A 22,127-nucleotide genomic window follows, 5' to 3' on the forward strand; every position below is an offset into this window, starting at 1 on the left:
ATCGAAAACAATGCCTCCTACTGTTTCGGCCTGGTGTTTGGATGAACTGAGCTTTACTTGGGTAGTGTATTGATATTGCATCTGATAAACTCACTTCAAATGGTTCACATTATTATTTCTCTCCAGCACAGCACACAGTTTTCTTAGATAGTCTGCAGGAAAATTATATCCAGATAATCTGAAAGGGAAAGGAAAAAAGAGCAGCAATTAGGAAATACTGTATGATTCTGTCTAAGACCTCTGAGGGCAGCTGTGCAACTCCTAGAGAATGTCATCAAACATAATGATGTATAAAGGCAGAGTAGTCACCATGGAAAAAAGACACTAAAACGCAAGGCAGAAAAAGTACAATAAACGGTGTACTTTGATGTTAGTAAAGGCTTTTTAGAAGCCACAAGGAAAGGGGACAATCACAGGAATAGAGAATATGGTAGTAGGACCCCTGAATACCCACACATAAAAATAACATACATCAAAATTCCTTTCACATGCTGTCAAGAAATGAAGATGTACTTCAAAGAATATAATAATAAGACTGAATAATTACTCCAGCTTTCTGAATGAGTCTCCAGACAGGGAAAAGACAACACGGATCGCTTCATTTGGCCTCAGACTAAAACAAAAACATATATATGGTTATTGGTTTACATTTACTTGTCTGTCAGGCAATTGTATTATCTCCAATACTACAACTTTGGAAATTAAATTATCCTTGCCTGCTCTATTCAGCATTGCCAATAGATTGGATAGGGGCTGTCACAATGTGCCAACAACAATGAGAATGAAATGTCACAATGTGCTGAAAGCCATTATGAAAACCCTTTCGGAAGGAAAAGTAGATTTGATATCTTCTGCTCTTCTCTATTACAGAGGTCCATTTTCAGAGAGAATGGGGGATATTTATCAGGACCGCACCGCCAGTGGCGCAGAGGCCCTGAAATAATCGCAAATGCTAGCTTATTGCTAGCTTTTGCGATTATTTTTCACAATCCGCCACCTTCACGCCAGTGGGGCGTGAAGGGGCGTGAAGGGGGGCGTGGCCGGCCGAGCGGGGGGCGCGGCCGGACTGGAGTGGGCCGGCGCGGGGCGTTACTGTCCCCGCGCCTGCGCACTCGCTGCTGCGTTATTTTCTACGCCCTGCCTGGCGTAGGAGAAACGCTGCGCAACTGGCAGCCCGATACATGAAGAGGCAGAAGCCTCTTCATGTATCGGGCTGTGAATTTGCAGCGGCGGGGCTATCATACGCTGGCGCACGAGCGCCAGCGTATGATAAATATCCCCCAATATATTGGATATATTGGGGCACATTTACTAATAGTTTTGTGCTATTTTTTGTCGGGCAACTGATTTACTTAAACGAAATCTACAACCAGGATAAAAGATTGTATACTAAGCACTGATATACTGGTGTGTGCCCCCTCTGGCAGAATCCTCTTTCAGCTTCTTATGTGCTTGTTTTTACAAAAAGGGGCTTTAAAAATTATGCAAAGGAGTCTGAGGGCCTCTAGACTCCATATGTGTTAAATGAGTTTTTCGGGTTCATTTAAATAATTTTTAAACCTTAGAAGGGTCTAAGAAGCTAAAAGAAGAGTGGATCTTGCCAGCGGTGGCACACACCAGCATGTTAGTGTGCTTGGTATACAATCCTTTATTGTGGTGGTAAATTAATCTGGGCGCCGCTTTTAAACCCTGACACTTTTCCTGCTCTTCTAGTTTTTTTGGCACACTTTTTGCTACATAATCAGACCAACAAAAAGCAAGACTACCAACTAAACCCCTTCATGAATGTGGGTTGTCATTTCTGAGGCTTATTTCATCTTCTTACAGTGCACCAAATACATTAAGGCCGTGCACCACAATATAACATAACAGTAAAAATCACTGCTAAAATCAGGTGGCAAAAATAATAAAAGCCCCAAATTATAATGCAGATCTATAATACAACAGGGTGAATTCTTAAAGCCACTTTGGTCACACTTCTTGTGAAGTGTGCAGAGGATGCCAGATTTAGTAATTGTGGCGCCCGTTCTTCATTAATCTGGAGCCCGAGCACCAACTTTTTTCTTTGGTGAACCTTTGACATAGGGCATGCAACACATTTCTGTTGGACATTGCATGATAAATGTGAGCACTGGAACGCCCCCTTCAGTGTGACAATTTGTGTCGCAATAAGAATAGTGCAGCTGTGACACAAAAGGGTCCCTGCGACACATATCTGATGTGCCCTCGAGTGTCAAAATGTTGCATGTTTTCTGATGAATAAAGAGAACACTTGATTCACCGGATTACAACATAGTGCTGCTGCTTTTTCCTCAATTGTATCTTCATTAATCTTGCTGCTAGGGAAATGTCAACCATCTTTCGGTGCACCTTTAATATAGAGGGTAAGGCAGAATTCTGTTAAAACACTAGTGGCGTGGCGCACGGTCCAAATTGGCACCAAAATTTAGGTGCTGAATTTTGTGATGCGGGCAAACACAGCCGTGACACAATACTCGGGCAAACACTTCATAAATACATGTGCAACTAGTTTGCAATTTTTTTTCCAGTGCAAAGTCAGGCAGAAAACGGCCCAAACACTTTAATAAATGTGGGCCTTTGAGGTCTACGGAGAGCTTTCTAAGCATGCTCTGTACAGATAGGAGGTATAAATTAACTGTGACATAAAAAAATTCATGCAATCATGGCATTTTATTTAGAGGTGTAATTTGTCTATGATGTAAATGAGGTGACTGGTTTCAGCATACAACACCCCTAAAGAATTATCAAGTGCCAGTCTATTATTAGGTTTGGAAACCAAATTGAAAATTGCAGGATATTGTACTATTGTACTATTTATAGCAATTTAGCATACATACAGAGCTCAGATAATACAATATAAGCATAACACTACCATATTGTAATATTTGCCATCCCAGTAACCTCTTACCAGTGTCAGTACTAAGGTTTCTCAGAACTTCTGGCCTTTTACCAAGCTCATTAGCAGTCTCGTTTTGAACAAAACGATATTAAATAAGTGCAGTATGTGCATATTTATCACACCCATCTGCTTGATGAGAACACTCCTGTTTAGTATCATGGGCTGAATCAGCCATAAAAACCAGTGTGTGTGTATTGTCTTATGCAGTCTTCAGATTATGGGACAGATGGGCCTGGCAGGATATTTATTTCTCAGTATACCCAAGATGAGTGATATTTAACTTAGAAATCATTGGGTTTAAAGGATCTTTACAAAATTTTACTTTTAAAGCTACAGTATACCATAGAGTTTAGTAGTGTAATCTTTATTTTAATGGAGTGGCAGCATGTATGGCAGAAATTGCCCTAATAAACTACAACCAGTATGTTGTAAAAAAAGGTTAACCTTCCAAATCATGTTCCTTTCATGGTCCAACATGGTGGCATGATCTGATCAAAATGAACTTTGAAGTGAGATGTAAATTGTTTGTGTAAAGTCAAGGAGGCAGAAGTTTAGCATTGAAGTCTTTCGATGTCCTAAAATGACCCATTTGCTGTAATTGACAGCCCTGTGTCCAGGGACATCACTAACTGGCTTTGCTTAAAGGGAACCTGTCATCAGGTTTTGCCATTGCCAAAAATCTTCCATATGCCAAAAACTTCCAAAAGTAAATAAAAGGATACCTGTCTCCCTGCTAGCAAGTACCATCAAGTAATGTGGATGTCAGCTTCAATACATCTCTGTGTAATGAAGTCATCCCTCATCTTCCCTCCCTACTGCTCCATTCTGCTCCAACCTCCTCCATGCTTGTGGGACGTTTGCTTGCAACAGTCAGTTCACATATACATGAGGAGGGGGAGGAGAGAGTCTCGATTACATAGGTACAGGATCCCTATGTTGTAAATGGTTCATGTAGTCAGTTCTGAGTTGGGGAGAGCTTGACTTCAGTCTTTACTTTATACTACCAAATTACAACTCACTTAAACATTGATTACCTGGATGATGCCACCATGCTGGACCATGAAAGATGTTAATCTGCGTGACATCATACTAGTAGTGGTTTATTAGGTCAGTTTCTGCTGACAGAATATAAACCTAGCTGAATATAACCCTGTTATTAGTTATACTCCTTCAGAAAATAAGTTAAATATCTACTTTTATAAATTGTTATAGTCATCCTACTAATTGTTGTCTCTTGTGTATATTATTGTTGTATAACTCTACATGGAGAGAACATTGGTGAAAAAAGCATCAGTTTTATTTAGCTGTTGTGTCAGGTTGTTATGGTTGCTGGCTGCGCTGTGCCTCTCAGATAGACGTGGGATCTCACGATATAGTCATGCAGTCCTGATGGCATTCATGCAGGCGAGATCTTGCGATATATGAGACTTCGCATAGCAATCTATGGTTTGGAATCAGTGAGATACCGTGATATAATCACCGCAATAATGTTTATACATGCACAATCTCACGATAACATGCGAAAACACCAAAACACCAGCGCAGACTGCGCCATTTTACTTGCTATCTCCTGCCTGTAAGTTGTGTGTGTCATGGGTTTACACTAATTATCTACTGCCGTGTAATAGGGCGGGTGTAATTTTAAATATGTGTAGTTCCATTTGTTAGGCACTCCAACAGATTAAGTTATCTCTTGGTGAAACAGATGTCTGGAGCATACTGCTTGTGGTCGGTATATGTTATTTGTATAGATGGGTGAATTTGTTGAAATTTGATTCGACCTAATTTGCCACATTTTTAAAAAACATTCGATTTGACCCGAATCAAATCATGACAAATCACGTTAAAAAACAGGTATTTCCTGGCTGCAGAGAGCCTTTAGGGTGCTGTAGAACGTTGTGCCATGCTTAAATATGCATAGGGAGCGAGGTTTGGTCTTCAAACAATGCTGCGTTTTAATGTGACACGCACATGACAACCTCCCCTATTAGAATCGCTTCACTTTTCAATTCCATGGGCACTTACAGGGGCCAACTTCACCAAATAAGTGAAGTGGGAATGCAACCTGGCAAGGTAAAGTCCGTACCAGCAGCATGAGTAGGCCGCAGAGTGGCACAATGAGAAATTGCGGAGGTGGCAGCAACATGGTAGGCCACAGTGTGGCACAATGATAGAGTGTGGAGGTGGCAGCAGCAGGAGGTCAGACAGTGGCACAATGACAAATTCTGGATGTGGCAGCAACATGGTAGGCCACAGGTGGCCACAATGATAGAGTATGGAGGTGCCAGCAGCAGCAGCCGCATGAGGTCAGAGAGTGGCATGATGATTATTTTCTTTAGGTGTCAGCAACATGGTAGGCCACAGTGTGGCACAATGACGGAGTTTGAAATGAATTTGAATTTTAAGTTTGAAATTTTTAATTTAAATCCGAATTTGAAGATTAGAGACGCCACATGCATCATTCATTGCAATTTCTCTGAAAAGTGGTGGCTACCTCCACAGAGTGTCAGCAGGAGCTCCCAGGAAGCCTAGCCGGGCTCATGGAAGTGGTCCCCGGCCACAATTGGTGGTAAGACCCGGTTAGGTACATGTCCCCTGGAAGTAGGGAATACTTCAATGGGACTCCAGCGGGAGCTCTCAGGAGACCTAGCTGGTCCCATGGAAGAGGTCCCAGGCCACACTTGGAGGTAAGTCCCGGTAAGGGACATGGTCCTGAAAGTGGCCCAGTGGCTTGCCTTGGATCCCTAGGACCAGCTATGCCCTGAGAGCCTTCTTTGGAGCATTTCTGGTGGTGACAGGCAAAACTAGCCCTCACCTAGCCAGGCTCATGGAAGTAGGTCCCAGCCGCAAGGTCCAGGGAGCTCTTGGAGTGGAAACTAGAAAAGAACCGGGAAGCGAGATTATCCACCGAACCGCTGCCGAAAAAGGCTCCACAAGCTTGGCATGATTTTTGCAAAGTACCAGTGGCACAATGACAATTTCTGGAGCTGGCAGCAGCATGGTGTCAGAGAGTCACAATGAAAAATTCTGGAGCTGGCAGAAACTTGGTAGGCCACACGGTGGCACAATGACAAATTCTGGAGGTGGCAGCAGCAGCAAGCAGCAGCAGAAGCATGAAGTCAGAGAGTGGTACAATGACAAATTCTGGAGGTGGCAGCAGCGGAGGACTCCGCGCCACCCTCTTGTCGGGACTCGAAATCAGCAACTTGTCTGGAAACTCAAGAGGGGTGTGGAAAGGGACATCATCCCTTGATTTCAGGCCTACTCTTTCCGCCCATGGGGGCGTCGGCGCAGGTTGATGGGTGCATTACTCTTTAATATTCGGAGGTGGGCATAGTTTTGGCGTGTCCGAAGGTGGGGTTGGAGCTGACTCTGGATACTTCCATGTGTGGAAGTGTGACCTGTGGATGGCAGAATGTGATGTAGGTGTGCCTCTGGCTACATTCTCCAATCACTGACACCGGTGACGTGCCATGGAGGAAGAGAGTGATAGAGTGTGTGTATGCGTCAGTCAGTCAATCGCTCCCATCCATTCAGGCAGACAGTGCAAGTAGAGAGCAAGGCTTAAGCATTCATGCAGTGATGTACAGCAATCGTGTAAAACATAGAGTCACACGACTGGGTTGAGGCGCTGGTGCAAGCTGGCTGTGACAGCGTGGAAGAGAGCTGCGCCCCAGTGAAGGAACACAGGACTTTCATGTGTGGAGCTGTGATGGGAGGATGAAATTTTTAATTTAAATTTAAATTTGAAGAGAAACCACATGCATCATTCATTATAATTTCCCTGAAAATATTATGCCAAAAAAGAACTGAAATTTGGGGTATACAGATCCCCCAAAATGGACACCCTGGGATTGGAGCAGAAATCACTCCAGCAACTATGTGGATTTTACACCGTTTTCTTCCTATTCACTTCAGGAACAAAAAAGAACTGCAATTTGGGGTATACAGATCCCCAAAACGGACATCCTGGGATTGGAGCAGAAATCACTACAGAAACTATGTGGATTTTACACAGATTTCTTCCTATTCACTTCAGCAACAAAAAACCCTGCAATTTGGGGTATACAGATCCCCCAAAACGGACACCATGGGATTGGAGCAGTAATCACTACAGAAACCATGTGGATTTTACACAGATTTCTTCCTATTCACTTCAGCAACAAAAACGAACTGCAATTTGGGGAATACAGATCCCCCAAAATGGATACCATGGGATTGGAGCAGAAATCACTCCAGAAACTATGTGTATTTTACACAGATTTCTTCCTATTCACTTCAACAACAAAAAAACCCCTGCTATTTGGGGTATACAGATCCCCCAAAACGGACACCCTGGGAATGGAGCAGAAATCACTCCAGAAACTATGTGGATTTTACACCGTTTTCTTCCTATTCACTTCAGGAACAAAAAAGAACTGCAATTTGGGGTATACAGATCCCCAAAACGGACATCCTGGGATTGGAGCAGAAATCACTACAGAAACTATGTGGATTTTACACAGATTTCTTCCTATTCACTTCAGCAACAAAAAACCCTGCAATTTGGGGTATACAGATCCCCCAAAACGGACACCATGGGATTGGAGCAGTAATCACTACAGAAACTATGTGGATTTTACACAGATTTCTTCCTATTCACTTCAGCAACAAAAACGAACTGCAATTTGGGGTATACAGATCCCCCAAAATGGATACCATGGGATTGGAGCAGAAATCACTCCAGCAACTATGTGGATTTTACACCGTTTTCTTCCTATTCACTTCAGGAACAAAAAAGAACTGCAATTTGGGGTATACAGATCCCCCAAAACGGACACCATGGGATTGGAGCAGTAATCACTACAGAAACTATGTGGATTTTACACAGATTTCTTCCTATTCACTTCAGCAACAAAAAACCCTGCAATTTGGGGTATACAGATCCCCCAAAACGGACACCATGGGATTGGAGCAGTAATCACTACAGAAACTATGTGGATTTTACACAGATTTCTTCCTATTCACTTCAGCAACAAAAACGAACTGCAATTTGGGGTATACAGATCCCCCAAAATGGATACCATGGGATTGGAGCAGAAATCACTACAGAAACTATGTGGATTTTACACAGATTTCTTCCTATTCACTTCAGCAACAAAAAACCCTGCAATTTGGGGTATACAGATCCCCCAAAACGGACACCATGGGATTGGAGCAGTAATCACTACAGAAACTATGTGGATTTTACACAGATTTCTTCCTATTCACTTCAGCAACAAAAACGAACTGCAATTTGGGGTATACAGATCCCCCAAAATGGATACCATGGGATTGGAGCAGAAATCACTACAGAAACTATGTGGATTTTACACAGATTTTTTCCTATTCACTTCAACAACAAAAACCCCCCTGCTATTTGGGGTATACAGATCCCCCAAAACGGACACCCTGGGAATGGAGCAGAAATCACTCCAGAAACTATGTGGATTATACACAGATTTCTTCCTTTTCACTTTAGCAACAAAAAAAGAACTGCTATTTGGGGTAAACAGATCCCCCAAAACGGGCACCCTGGGACAGCACATGCAGTGTGAAATGCCACGATTGGAAATGGCTGCCTGTTTTTATAGGGCTGTGTGACATCACAGAAGCCTGCCGGTTACTGATTGGCTTACAGGTCTGCACATGTGATCGAGGGTGTTCCTTTCTTCTTCCCAGAGTTCTCTGCCCCATGTAACACGTTGTGCTTGCACCCATTTTGGTAATAAAGAAGAAAAAAAAACTTTGTTCCCACAAATCACCGTAATCTTCGGATTCGTGGCAATTCAGATTTTTCCTGAAATTCAGACCGAATTCCACTTCGTTAGAATCGATTCTCCCATCTCCAGTTATTTGTTTATTTTTCCCTTGTTTTTTCTGGTACTATTGCAATATCAACTGATATCCCTGCTAACTATAGGGGTGCCAGGGGTTCAGGTACCATGCTGTAACTAGAGGTTTATGCTGAAGTCAAAATTTATTTTGTACTGAATCTGGTCCCAATCATACTCAGCACTTTATTACTTATTGGGGAATATTGTCATTATGTTTACACCCGGGCAATGTGTATCCTTTTTGTCTGTTAATTGCTCCTATGTTGTTTGTCATTTTACATTTATAATGGAATTTCTATTTACACAATAAAATTGCTCATTTCAACTACTGTGTTTTTATGAACATTACTTTTGTGTATATTTAGTAGGTCCTTAAGAAAATGTCTACTTTTATGAATTGTTATAGCCATCCTATTAATTGCTGTCTCTAGTGTATATTATTGTTGTATAACTCTACATAGAGAAAACAGTGGTGAAAAACATCAGTTATACAGCTTATATAGAACACTATGAGGCCCTACTGTATCTTTGTATGCCTGTGACGTTTATGTACAGACACTTTATTTAATACTAACATGTCAACTCCGCATCTTGAGCTCCCTTAATAAAACTTGCCATTTTTTAATCCCTTTTATAGTTACAATACTGACATCTTCAAACCAGAAGTAGGTACTACAGCTCACTTATGAAAACATATGAAATAACCAATAAAGACAAAAATAATATTTTCTAATTTACGAAAATTAGATGTGATTTCATATACCGGTTCATCCAATTGGTCTGGTTTCTCAAAGTACATGTTCTGTTGCCTTTATTCTAAGAAATCTCCTCTATTAACTGTATGAAACAACATCCTTAGGTCTATACAGTAGTTTATCATAGAATTTGCTCCTTACCTGGCACTAATCTCTGTATAATTTTTAACAGAAGAAAGTAGCTGCAGGATGCCGTCCTCTGCTAGATGGTTTGAGCACATGCTGTAAAAAACATAATCCCAATTATAACACAAATGGCATTTTTTCTTTCAGTGACAAAAAAAAAAATGTATAATAAATTGATGAAAGGTTTAAAAAGAGACAATATTTGCTCCTTTCAATTGTAGACTGTATCATATATTGACCAAATATTACAAAGCAATTCTCATGTAGTCAGTACATAAAAGTTATGGGGGATATTTATCATACGCCGGCGCTCGTGCGCCAGCGTATGATCGCCCCGCCGGGCTGCGAATTCGCAGCCCGATATCGGGCTGCCAGTAGCGCAGCGTTTATCCTACGCCAGGCAGGATAAAATCGCCGGCAGCAGCGGCCCACTCCCGTCAGGCCGCACCCCCCACTCGGCTGGCCGCGCCCCCCCTTCACGCCCCACTGGCGTGAAGGTGGCGGATTGGGGAAAATAATCGCAAAAGCTAGCAATAAGCTAGCATTTGCGATTATTTCAGGGCCTCTGCGCCACTGGCGGTCCTGATAAATATACAAGTGTATATTTAAAGGGCTCAGCAGAACCAGGTTTTAATGTAGCAGTAGGCTACCTATGAGCGCTAACTTCAACTCTATTTGTATCCAGTGTTCACACGCAGCCTTTGTGTTTTGAATTCAAAGGCTGTGGGGAGATGCTTAGCCTGATCATATACGTATCATATATCTATATGTACCTGATCATACACACTGAAATGCTTGCGTCTAGCAACAAGCACTATGTGCAGTTCAAATAGTATACAGGTACTTCATAGAAGTATTCCTCAGACACTGTATTTTGGCATTATTCAGTTTAGTTATTCAGTTTTTTTGGATGATGGATGGTGGTATTATCCAGTCACAAAGCACAAGTACAAGGACATTTAATCATGTGAATAAGCCCTTTAAATCAGGGGCTGTGGATAAAGTGTGGTACATAACCAAAAAATCACTGCTTGTATTCCAGGATAATGCTTTGTTCTTAAAGGGAACCTGTCAGCAGATTAAAAGCTTCCAGTTCATGTTCCTTGCATGGCCAAGTGTGGTGAATCTTTCAGGAAAATCAGCTTTATTGTAAAGTGTCAATTGGTTGTATGAAGTAATGGTGAAGGAGAGTTCCTACCTCTGAAACCCCCCTTTTGTGTAATGGATGACCCTGTGTCATGTAACATTATTAACCAGCGTTACCCTCATAACAGTAGAGGTGACATTGTGAGTTGAGAAGTAGATTTTCCAAAAGATGCCACCACACTGGACTATGAAAAAAACAAGATATTAATCTGCTTGGTCGTGGTTTATTGGGTTTGTTTCTTCTAACAGGTTCCACGTAATTGTATTAAAGGACATCTACCACCAGATTACTAGTGGTAGGGTGTCATCTACCACCAGATTACTGGTGGTAGGGTGTTCTAATTAGGTTGACATGTTTTCTGGCATCTTTATTAACAAAATATTAACTTTGTAACAGCTGGATGCATTCAGGCTGACAGGGCATAGTGCCTCTCGGCTTCCCCGGCTTTTAATTTTTTTGCCAGAAAACGTGTAAAAACAGTCCCCCCCATCCCCTAGACGGAACGGGTAGCCTACTTAGGACACCGTACTACCAGTAATCTGGTGGTAGATGTCCTTTAAAAATGTATTTTGTGTGCTCGTGTTGACAGAAGCACTGTGTACAAGACAAGAAACATATGTTGATTAGCAGTCTACCATTCCATGACATGTACCTGACTTCAAGTAGGTTAGGGTTCTGCTGAAGAATTTTCATAAGATGAGTGATATCATTCTTGCCAATTTTACAATTATTAAATCTGAAAGGTAAGAACAAGTTAGTAAATGTGTCCCTCTATTTAATCACTGTAAAAATGTGAATGCACATATCCCCCTCTAGTGGTTGTCAAATGATACATCTAATAGCTGATCCCACATCATGTAATTAGGCTTCTTTTAAGCCATGCTTGGTGACTGTCTTTCAAGGAGGCATTGTTTTCCATTTCCCACCTTGGAAAATTCATTTGCATATTTCCCAGAATCCCCTGGTGGAGCATCAATGGATATAAGTCTCCACTTGCCAATAAGGCAGCCGTAATTGGCAAACTCTCCATAAGGAGAACTCTTACTTCCTGACCCAAGTGAGCAATGACATTTGAGCAAAACAGATTTTATCAGCCAGATGTTAACATTTTTATTTACGACTTCATGTTTACAGTAGTAGGATGCAAGGCACAAGGAGATTTTCGGAGTCCTAGGTGAGCGGCGCTGCATACACATCAGATGAGTTTAAAACGGTATCTTTTTATTAGGTGCTACCTAGATTGAGAGAAGACTTCCCCAGCAGTTCCCAGCTTCTTCTAATGTTTACAGTAGTGTGATGGGTATTTACTGGTTGTATTACATACCTGCAAATAACCACGTTTGCTTTCTGCGGTCTTTGTAAATGTAAACAGATGTATTCGGCAGATCTGCAATTAAATACACAATATTAACCAATATTATAGAAGGAGAAGATAATCACTTGTTTTAGAAAACATTTGGGGCTCTTGACAACCAGTGGCCCACAGAGTATATCAAAGCCAGTAGTGGGACAGATAGTAAATACTAAAGATAAATAACCTGGAGAATAATGATGTAACAAGTAATAGCACAAGTCTCTACTTACCTCACAACAACCTCTGTAATGCAGTCACATATGTTAATAGAGTTGGCCAGTAATAATACACAGCTTGGTGATAGGTCACTTGTGCTGAGTCTTAAAGCAGGGTAGAGAAGTGTTTACAATACATTGTGAATCATTCATATTTTTGTTAATATTATGCTAATATACATCGGACACTTCAAATAATACAGCACAGATATGATGACATAGTTATAAAAAGAAAAAGTGACTCATTTCAAGCCTTGTTACATCCGCAAAATAGACATGCACTTATGTGAAAGATGGCTTGGGGAAAAAAAGACAAATGATAGGCCTTAAAATTTGATATGATCAAGTCTTTACTAATTCTCATACACAACGTTAACATTAAATATATACAACATTAAATATTACACCTTTTTGTTATAATAAATTTGGAAAGTTTTTTCACTGTCACTCCTCTATATGCATGTTCACCTTTCCTGTGCACTAATGCAATCATTTGCCAGAACGCTCATATTTGTCTGACCACTCATTGACAACCCTTCTAACCTGTCCTTAACAATACTACTCTGAGCCGTTCTACTCCTTGTAAGCTCTACTTCCTCTGGTCATATATGGAAGCCCGGAAGCCCACTTCCATCTTCCTTCTATCTTCCAGATTGCTTCTTCCCAACCATATTTTATCTAGTTGTATACAAACCACCTGTTAATAACTTTCCTATGTGATTCACCTATCCTATGTGTAAAATCATTGCCTTAGCTCTCATACCACTCCCTCCCAAAATCCTATGCTCATCCACATCTCTGGGCATAATTTACCTACTAGTCCTAAAATCTGTCGTGCCACCCCTTTTGTGTTTCATACAGTGCTTTTTATATGCAAATTAAAGGTAAATGCTTTATAATAGTAGATGTCTTACTTGAGCTTTGTCAGATGTGGAAGTTGTGGGAAATAATTTAGTAGGGTCTCAATTATTTTGTAGCTCAGGGCATTGTTGGATAAACTGCATACAGAAGTGAATACAAAAGATTATTAACATCACACTTTGTCTGTACTTATTTAATTAATATCAATACTCCAGAATAAAGGAGGACCTCATTCAGTGTCAGCATCTGCGCTGCTGATTGACCAGCAGAAAGGGAGTCCTTTCAGCATATTTCTGTATGATGCAAGGACTCCCGTCCTCTGCACTGTGCACAGTCTATGGTATGTGACCTGCACAAGGGTCTGTTTCCACATGCTGAGAGTGTTCATATGCAGCCTACCTTAATCTGCTGGCACATTATAATAATTCATTAGTTTGAAGGCAATGCATATTATCTATGCTGGTTAACACTGGGCTATATAGAAATGAATTAAAGGGGTTGTTTGAGAGTATAAAAAATCCATTGGTGGCCGGGAGGGGACTAGTTAAAGAAAATAAACATTTACTTTCCTCCACTGTCCCTCCCGGCCTTCCGCACTGCCATCTCTAAAAGCAAAATCGTGATGGGTAATTTATAAGCTTTCCAGTATACCTTCCTGTTACCTTCCTGTTATCTCGCAATTATATTTTTACATTCTTTGTGATTTGGGAGCTGGCTCTCCCTCTCTAATGTACGATATATTGTGAAGCTTTGTCTCATTCAATCATGCTTTATTAGGTGTTCCAATCACAAATATAGTAGCACATTTTACTGTAGAAGTAGGACATACTTTATCTCTGTGAGATCAGAACACTGGATCAGAGCCAAAATGAGTTTCTTTAACTTCTGGGAATTCATGCGGTATTCTGTCAGGCTACAATGACACAAATTAAAAGCGTAAGAATCATAGTAGTAGTAGTTTTTAAGTAATGAAGAAAACCTTTTGAATGGGACAATGTAGCACTGCACTTTCAGTGCAATGGTTCCTGCAAGTAAAATGTAGGACAAACAGACTTAAAATTGTACTGTGTGGCTACCCTTTTAATGTTTTATGTTCTTTGTATGTACTCATTTTTATGTACCGAATATACTCGTGTATAAGCCGAGTTTTTCAGCACAAAAAATGTGCCGACAAACCTCACATCGGCTTATACACGAGTCAATTAAAAAAAATAAACTCACATACTCACCCTCCGGCGCCCTGATGCTCATTGCGTCTCCCGATCCTCGACACGGCTCCTGGCTGCTCCTCTCTCTGCTGTATTAGCCAGCAGAGGCACATCCATGCAATCTGCCGGTTGGTAGATCGCGTGGACGCGTCGCTGCCGGTTAATACAGCAGAGAAAAGACAGAAGATGAGCCGCCAAGAGCCCAGGATCGGGAGCCACGATGAGCATCGGAGCTCCAGAGGGTGAGCATGTGATTTGTTTTTTTTTTATGTGCTTGGTAAACTGCGTGGGGGCTGGCTGGCTGAAATCTACATGGGGCTGGCTGTATACTACTGGGGGCTGGCTGTATACTACTGGGGGCTGGCTGGCTGTATACTACACGGGGCAGGCTGGCTGTATACTACATGGGGGCTGACTGGCTATATACTACTGGGGGCTGGCTGGCTGTATACTACTGGGGGCTTACTGGCTGTATACTACTGGGGGCTGACCGGCTATATACTACTGGGGGCTGACTGGCTATATACTATTGGGAGCTGGTTGGCTATATACTACTGGGGGATGGCTGGCTATATACTACTGGGGGCTGGCTGTATACTACATGGGGGCTGGCTGGCTGTATACTACTGGGGGCTGGCTGTATACCACTGGAGGCTGACTGGCTATATACTACTGGGGGCTGGCTGGCTATATACTACTGGAGGCTGGCTGGCTATATACTACATGGGGCTGGCTGTATACTACATGGGAACTGGCTGTATACTACATGGGGCTGGCTGGCTGTATACTACATCAGGCCGGCTGTATACTATGTGGGGTTGGCTGGCTATATACTACATGGGGCTGGATGGCTGTATACTGTATGAGGGCTGGCTGTATGCTACATGGGGCTGGCTGGCTGGCTGTATACTACATGGGGGCTGGCTGTATACTACATGGGGCTGGCTGTATATATACTACATGGGGCTGGCTGTATACTACATAGGGGCTGGCAGGCTGTATACTACTGGGCATGGCTGGCTGGCTGTATACTACTGGAGGCTGGCTGTATACTACTGGGGGCTGGCTATATACTACTGGGGGCTGGCTGTATACTACTGAGGGCTGGCTGGCTGTATACTGCACGGGGCAGGCTGGCTGTATACTACATGGGGGCTGGCTGGCTATATACTACTGGGGGCTGGCTGTATACTACTGGGGGCTGACTGGCTATATACTACTGGGGGCTGGCTATATACTACAGGGGGGTGGCTGTATACTACATGGGGGCTGGCTGGCTGTATACTACTGGGGGCTGGCTGGCTGTATACTACTGGAGGCTGACTGGCTATATACTACTGGGGGCTGGCTGGCTATATACTACATGGGGCTGGCTGGCTATATACTACATGGGGCTGGCTGTAGACAACATGGGCGCTGGCTGTATACTGCATGGGGCTGGCTGTATACTACATCAGGCTGGCTGTATACTATGTGGGGTTGGCTGGCTATATGCTACATGGGGCTGGATGGCTGTATACTGTATGAGGGCTGGCTGTATGCTACATGGGGCTGGCTGGCTGTATACTACATGGGGGCTGGCTGTATAGTACATGGGGCTGGCTGTATACTACATGGGGCTGGATGTATATATACTACATGGGGCTGGCTGTATACTACATAGGGGCTGGCTGGCTGTATACTACTGGGCATGGCTGGCTGGCTGTATACTACTGGAGGCTGGCTGTATACTACTGGGGGCTGGCTATATACTACTGGGGGCTAGCTGGCTATATACTACTGGGGGATGGCTATGTACTAAAGGGGGCTGGCTTTATACTACAGGGGGCTGGTTGGCTATATACTGGGAGACTGTGACCAATGCATTTCCCACCCTCGGCTTATACTCGAGTCAATAGGTTTTGCCAGTTTCTGGTGGTAAAATTAGGGTTCTTGGGCTTATACTCGGGTCGGCTTATACTCAAGTATATATACAGTATATATGTGTTATTGTGATTTTTTTATTGTCATGCGGATGGTGTTGTTGTGAGACAAGTAATTTCCCCTACGGGGATAATAAAATATTCTATTCTAAAGTATTCTATTATAGTAGGTTTTGCGTTACATTTCCTATTATGTTATTTTATTAGGAGATGGAGTGGCTGAAAGACAGACCCAGTGTTTCTCTTCCAAAAGAACACGGACTATGGACTTTATTTATTCACTTTTTTATCAATGGACATGTGATTAGATCCGGTAAAAATTAGGACGTGTCCTAGGTTGTACATTTTTTAAAACCACTTATAGACAATAGTTTATGACAATACATAAAAATTGGATGCCACACAGAGACAATCCTGCGTTGCATCCTCCAATCAACAAAGACACTTGAATATAGCCTAAGGCCAACATACATGTGATGGCTGTTGTTATAATTTGGCAAACGCTGCGCTGTGTAATCTGTGTGCGCTTTATAAATAAAGAACTATTAATATAATTCTAATGTCTCTATGTCAATGTACAATCACAGAAGATATTAAAACTACAGTTAAGATCACTGTTTACCTGAAGGATTTGGAGGGCAGTGATGAGGGTCCTGTCCTATAAAACAAACAAAAACAGTTACAGGGACCTTATCATTTTGTCACTATGATATGTTTAGCAGAGTGCTGTGCCCCTTCGTCTCCGATCATCAGCTCTATTTGAGCAGTACATAACATATAATAAATTAAAGTAGGCTCCTACAAGAACCCCATACATTTTCTATGTTTACCTCTGAGCCTCCTGAAATGTTAGTAGCACCTTCTGATGAGTTCCCAAACTGCAGATAAAAAAACAAACAAACTCTGTTTCTACTAGATATTACACCGAAAAAGGAGAAAATAGAACATGAATTTACCTAATGGTGATATCAGTGAGGTTCTTCACCACGGACAGAGACTCAGCCAGACATGTAATGCCACCCAGAGTTATTCTATTTCCACTAAGACTGTAGCAAACAAAGCATACATATGAATAAAGAATACAAAATTACATTTTTCGTATTCTGAAGTTTAAAGAGTTTGTGCCTTGAGTAGAATGCTATGGATGTTCACTTTTAAAATTGTGCTGTTAAAAGACACAAATGAAACAGTGTATTTTACTCAAAACCACAGATTTTTAGGGAGTTTCCACAACATGGATGCTTTGTTAACCAGGTGCCATACATTCCTCTTCTCCATAAGGTGTAAGTACCCTGTACCCACAGTAGTACTATGCGTCGCACCTGCATTCTGCCTCTATACCACACAAATAAATAGTATCAATATACTTTACTCGTATATAACAATCTTATACTGTATATTCTATTAGTACTGCTATTGGAAACCATAACTTACTTGACTGAGCGAATGCATTTTAGTTTGGCAGCGATCTGGGTTATTTCCAATATTCCGACATTTTCCAAACTATTGCCAGATAAACTGCAAACAATGAAAATGAATCTTTATGGAAGCTTATGCATCAATGTCATCAGAAAAATAAAATTTCACATACAGTACCAGAGTCTACATAAAACAGGGAGATTTACTTTAAATGTGCAATATTGTTGCACTGTTGAAGGGCAGTGCACAATTTCTCCAGTGCTTTCTGGTGATACTTGAATCCAGTTATCCTGGAACACAATATAAAGACATGAGAAAAAATAATTCCTGAACATGGCCATTTGGAAAGAAAACTTTAGTATGCTAAAGGGTTAAGAAATTTACCACAAGTTATTAAAATTAATAATTAGGAAAAAAACAGGACTTTTTTACAGCTTAAAATGGCCACATGAGTTTGTGGCGATCCAGCGGCGCGTTCTCTGACGAGGATTAGGGTCTTCCGGCGATTCACGAAGGTCGTGCGCCCAATGTCCACCAGGTGTGGCTGCCGCGCCGAGGTCCACCGGAGTTCACTACCCTATTTCTGGTGATGTAAGTGTGTGTCAAACGACACTTTAAAAAAAAAAAAAAATAGCATGATTTTTCTGAATCTGTCGGGTTTTCCGACGGCCATGTACCCCGGTTTTCATCGCATGCAAGCCGGCGCCGATGCGACACAATCCGATCGCGTGCGTCAAAACCCGGGGCAATTCGGCGCAAAACTGTAAAATTTGGAAAACCCGTCGGAAAAACGCGATTCGGAACCTTAGTAAATGTGCCCCACTGTATTGTATATGGGTCAATAAATGTTCTCCCATTTTGCACTTTGAATCCTTGATTCTTTTTTACTAGGAATCTCGATTGGTATCCTGAAACCAGCATCTGATCATTTAAAGGGATTTTCCAGGAATTCTAGAAAACCCCATAGGGATCAGAAAGTAAGTAAATAAGTCTTAAAGGGAAACTGTCATCAGGAAGTTAATTTTTACATGATAACAGCTTCCAATAGCCTCTGGAATGTTTATTTAAAAAATGCCTTTGTGGTGCATCTGAATAATTCCACTGCTTGTTAATTGTTTCTTTAATATTACCTGGCTCCCTGTCAGCAGTGAATTCCATTTTGCATATCTAAAATATACAACACTATGTAGTAGGGTAAGTGTACATTAGTTGCTTGTTTATAAATATATCCTCATGCAAATCTGCATTAAAATCAAGAAATAAATCTGTGTCTTCTTCTGGTACATTTTGTTTCACAAATAACTTATAGACTAAAGCAACTGTTCTGTGACAAATAGACACTCTTAAAAGGCTGAGTAGAACCCCTGATTTTACAGGAACAAGTAAATATAGGCTTGTAGATTTATTCATTGATTTTAATGCAGATTTGCATGAGGATATTTATACACGGGCAACTAGTGTGCACTTACTCTACTACATAGTGTTGTATATTTTAGATATACAAATTGGAATTCTCTGTTGTTTGTTATTAGTGATGAAATCATCACTGGACCAGGGAGTATAAACCAGTAGGGATGGGCAAAGAAAGAATAGGAACTTAGTGAGTGTGTATTTATTACTTTATAACACATTAACGTGTCTTCTACATAGGGGGGTTTTCCCACGAAACAAGTTAGGCCCTATCCACAGGATAGGACCTAACTTAGAGATCTGTGGGGTTCTCAGTGATGGGACTCCAACGGATTACGAGAATGGAAATCTCATGGGGACCAATGTACCCCCATCGGACCCCTCGTTGCTCCCTGAGATGAATGGAGCAGCCTGTCATGCGTGTCTGTGCTGCCAGTTCATGTCTATGGAGCTGACGGAGATCCTTGCATCCCATTGGACACCATTTTAGTGATCTGTTGGATCCCATCACAGAGACCAACACAGATCAGCAAGTTAGGCCCTAACATGTCCTGTGGATAGTGCCTAACTTGTTTCTTGAGAAAACCCCTTTAAAGGAAATCTACAACCAGGATCAAGGGTTGTAAACCAACCACACTTACATGCTGGTGTACCCCTATGGAAGGATCTGCTCTTCTTTTAATCCCTTGTTTTTACAAAAAAAAAGACTTACCGTAATGAATCCCATTTGCATAACTTTTAAACAGATATGGAGTCCAGAGCCCCTCATGGATTTTTTTTTGTCAAAACAAGGGAATAAGAGCAGAAGAGTGGATCCTGCCAGAGAGGGCACACACCAGCAGGTAAGTTTCCTTGGTTTGCAATCTTTGAACCTGCTGGTATTTTAGTAAACTGTTGATTAAATCATAGTCCATTTTTCATCAATAAAATGTTTACCTTATTTCTCTTTCACAATCATCATTACTATTAAAGAACAGGATCTCCGCCATATGATCCAAACCACTTCAGAAAGATGCAAAAAAAGAATCATGTTATATTGCTTATACTTTATAATAAAATGATACTGATAATGCTCAATAAAGTACCATCACAAAAATTCTTACCTGGCTGATACAAGTTTAATATTAAGACAGGTCACCGTGGAGTAAAGAAGATATGCAATTCCTTCTTCAGACAACATTGTTCTATTAAGCCTTAGAACATAAAACATATTCTGTGTTTTGCATGTGAACATACATACAGTATATGGTAATGGTAACCAAATTGTGGGAAGTTTATTTAAAGCAACTATGGTATACATATAAAAGAAATAAAAGAATTGTTCAGATGTGCACCAGATAAAACAATACCCTTTATAGTAAACTTACTCTAGTTTTTCAGAAATATGCATATTGGGAAGGCTGTCAATCAACTTCTTGAAACCAAGATCTCCAAAAGGATTACCAGATAAACTGAAAAATATGCGAGACTTAATATACACATACCACATACTAAGTTGTCAATACTTTTCCTACTTACAGGGCTAAATATGAACTTGTTTGTTGGTTTGTATTTTGGAGAACTCCATGTTAGTTGTCACCCAACTTTCCCAAACAATGTGGGGGCTCTCATGAATGAAAACTAGAGCAACAACTAGTTGCGCAACACTTTACAGGGAAACTATCATGAAAGTCATATTTACATGATGACCGGTTCCAATAGCATCTAGCATGCTGATTTTAAAAATGCCTTTGTTGTGCATCTGAATATTTTTTTCTTTAAAAACTGATACAGCACTGGGAATGGTGTCGGGTGGGCATGTCCAGCCACCTAGACCAACCGGAAGCTGTTCCCAGCACAGCTTCCATGCAACTTTGTTGCCACTTTATTTTTAAAGCAGCCCATCGTCCAGCCACAAATTTATTTTTCATCGGGTATCGGACAACCCCTTTAACATTACCTGGCTCCCTGCCAGCAGTGTGTGGTGAGTCCCGGGGGACAGTTCAAATGAGAATTACTTGTGGCAGTGAGCTGACATAAGTAGGGGGAGTTAGCATAGGAGAGGCTGAAGGAGTGTGGTAAGTGATGATGAGTGAAGGAAAAATCGTACATTTCCACTCTCCCCCGGGACTTACCACACATTGCTCACAGTGAGCGAGGTAATGTTAAAGAAACTATTGAAAAGCACTTCATGATGACAGGATCAATATACCGTATATACTCGACTATAAGCCGACCCGAGTATAAGCCGAGACCCCTAATTTCAACACAAAAAACCTGGGAAAACCTATTGACTCGAGTATAAGCCGAGGGTGGGAAATGCATTGGTTACAGCCTCTGAGTATATAGTCTGCCAGCCCCTGTAGCATACAGCCTGCCCAACCCCTGTAGCATACAGCCTGCCCAGCCCCTGTAGTAGGAGAAAAATAACACTGTACTCATCTTTCCAACGTCCCCCATAGGTCATCTTCTGTCTCAGACTGTCTCAGACAGAAGAGGACCTACGGGTGACGTCAGAAAGGTGAGTTTTGTCTTTATTTTTTTAGTTGACTCGAGTATAAGCCGAGTTAGGGTTTTTGAGCACAAATTTTGTGCTGAAAAACTAGGCTTATACTCGAGTATATAAGGTAAGTTTCCAAGTATAAGGTCTAATGTCTTAAATGTACTGGTAATTCCTTAATAATAATCATTTATTTTGTTACGTTTTTCCATACTTTACACAAGAAAACTGGGGTCCTGTGAGTATCTCAGCCAGCTGAGGAATTTCTTCAGATGTCAGACTGCAATTTTCAAGGCTGGACAAAACAGTATAAATGAGTTGAGTATACAGTATCTAATATAAAACAGGTATATAAATGTGAATCTTGTACATAATCAACCACTAATCTCACTAATCACAATGGGGGTCATTTACTAAGGGCCCGAACCGCGTTTTCCCGACGTGCTACCCAAATAT

General features: G+C 41.4%; 1 protein-coding gene across 8 annotated transcripts in view; it reads right to left on the reverse strand.

Moving 5' to 3' along the window:
- The window catches only part of NLRC5 (NLR family CARD domain containing 5), a 118,210-nt gene that overhangs the window by 72,010 nt on the left and 24,073 nt on the right, over positions 1-22,127 (reverse strand). For 6 of the 8 annotated variants that reach the window (XM_072117559.1, XM_072117557.1, XM_072117552.1 and 3 more), the window contains exons 11-27: positions 21,886-21,966; positions 20,560-20,643; positions 20,296-20,385; positions 20,129-20,194; positions 17,989-18,072; positions 17,798-17,881; positions 17,320-17,409; positions 17,194-17,241; positions 16,986-17,021; positions 14,063-14,146; positions 13,287-13,370; positions 12,388-12,477; positions 12,128-12,190; positions 11,456-11,539; positions 9,672-9,752; positions 548-613; positions 95-178 (exon numbers count right to left, since the gene is read on the reverse strand). In XM_072117559.1, the coding sequence (XP_071973660.1) occupies positions 95-178; positions 548-613; positions 9,672-9,752; positions 11,456-11,539; positions 12,128-12,190; positions 12,388-12,477; positions 13,287-13,370; positions 14,063-14,146; positions 16,986-17,021; positions 17,194-17,241; positions 17,320-17,409; positions 17,798-17,881; positions 17,989-18,072; positions 20,129-20,194; positions 20,296-20,385; positions 20,560-20,643; positions 21,886-21,966 (1,299 nt within the window). The remainder of the gene's footprint in view (positions 1-94; positions 179-547; positions 614-9,671; positions 9,753-11,455; positions 11,540-12,127; positions 12,191-12,387; positions 12,478-13,286; positions 13,371-14,062; positions 14,147-16,985; positions 17,022-17,193; positions 17,242-17,319; positions 17,410-17,797; positions 17,882-17,988; positions 18,073-20,128; positions 20,195-20,295; positions 20,386-20,559; positions 20,644-21,885; positions 21,967-22,127) is intronic. The other 2 variants (XM_072117556.1, XM_072117554.1) reach the window with 2 other exon arrangements.

Source organism: Engystomops pustulosus, chromosome 7, assembly GCF_040894005.1.
Source record: "Engystomops pustulosus chromosome 7, aEngPut4.maternal, whole genome shotgun sequence".
NCBI lineage: Eukaryota > Metazoa > Chordata > Amphibia > Anura > Leptodactylidae > Engystomops > Engystomops pustulosus.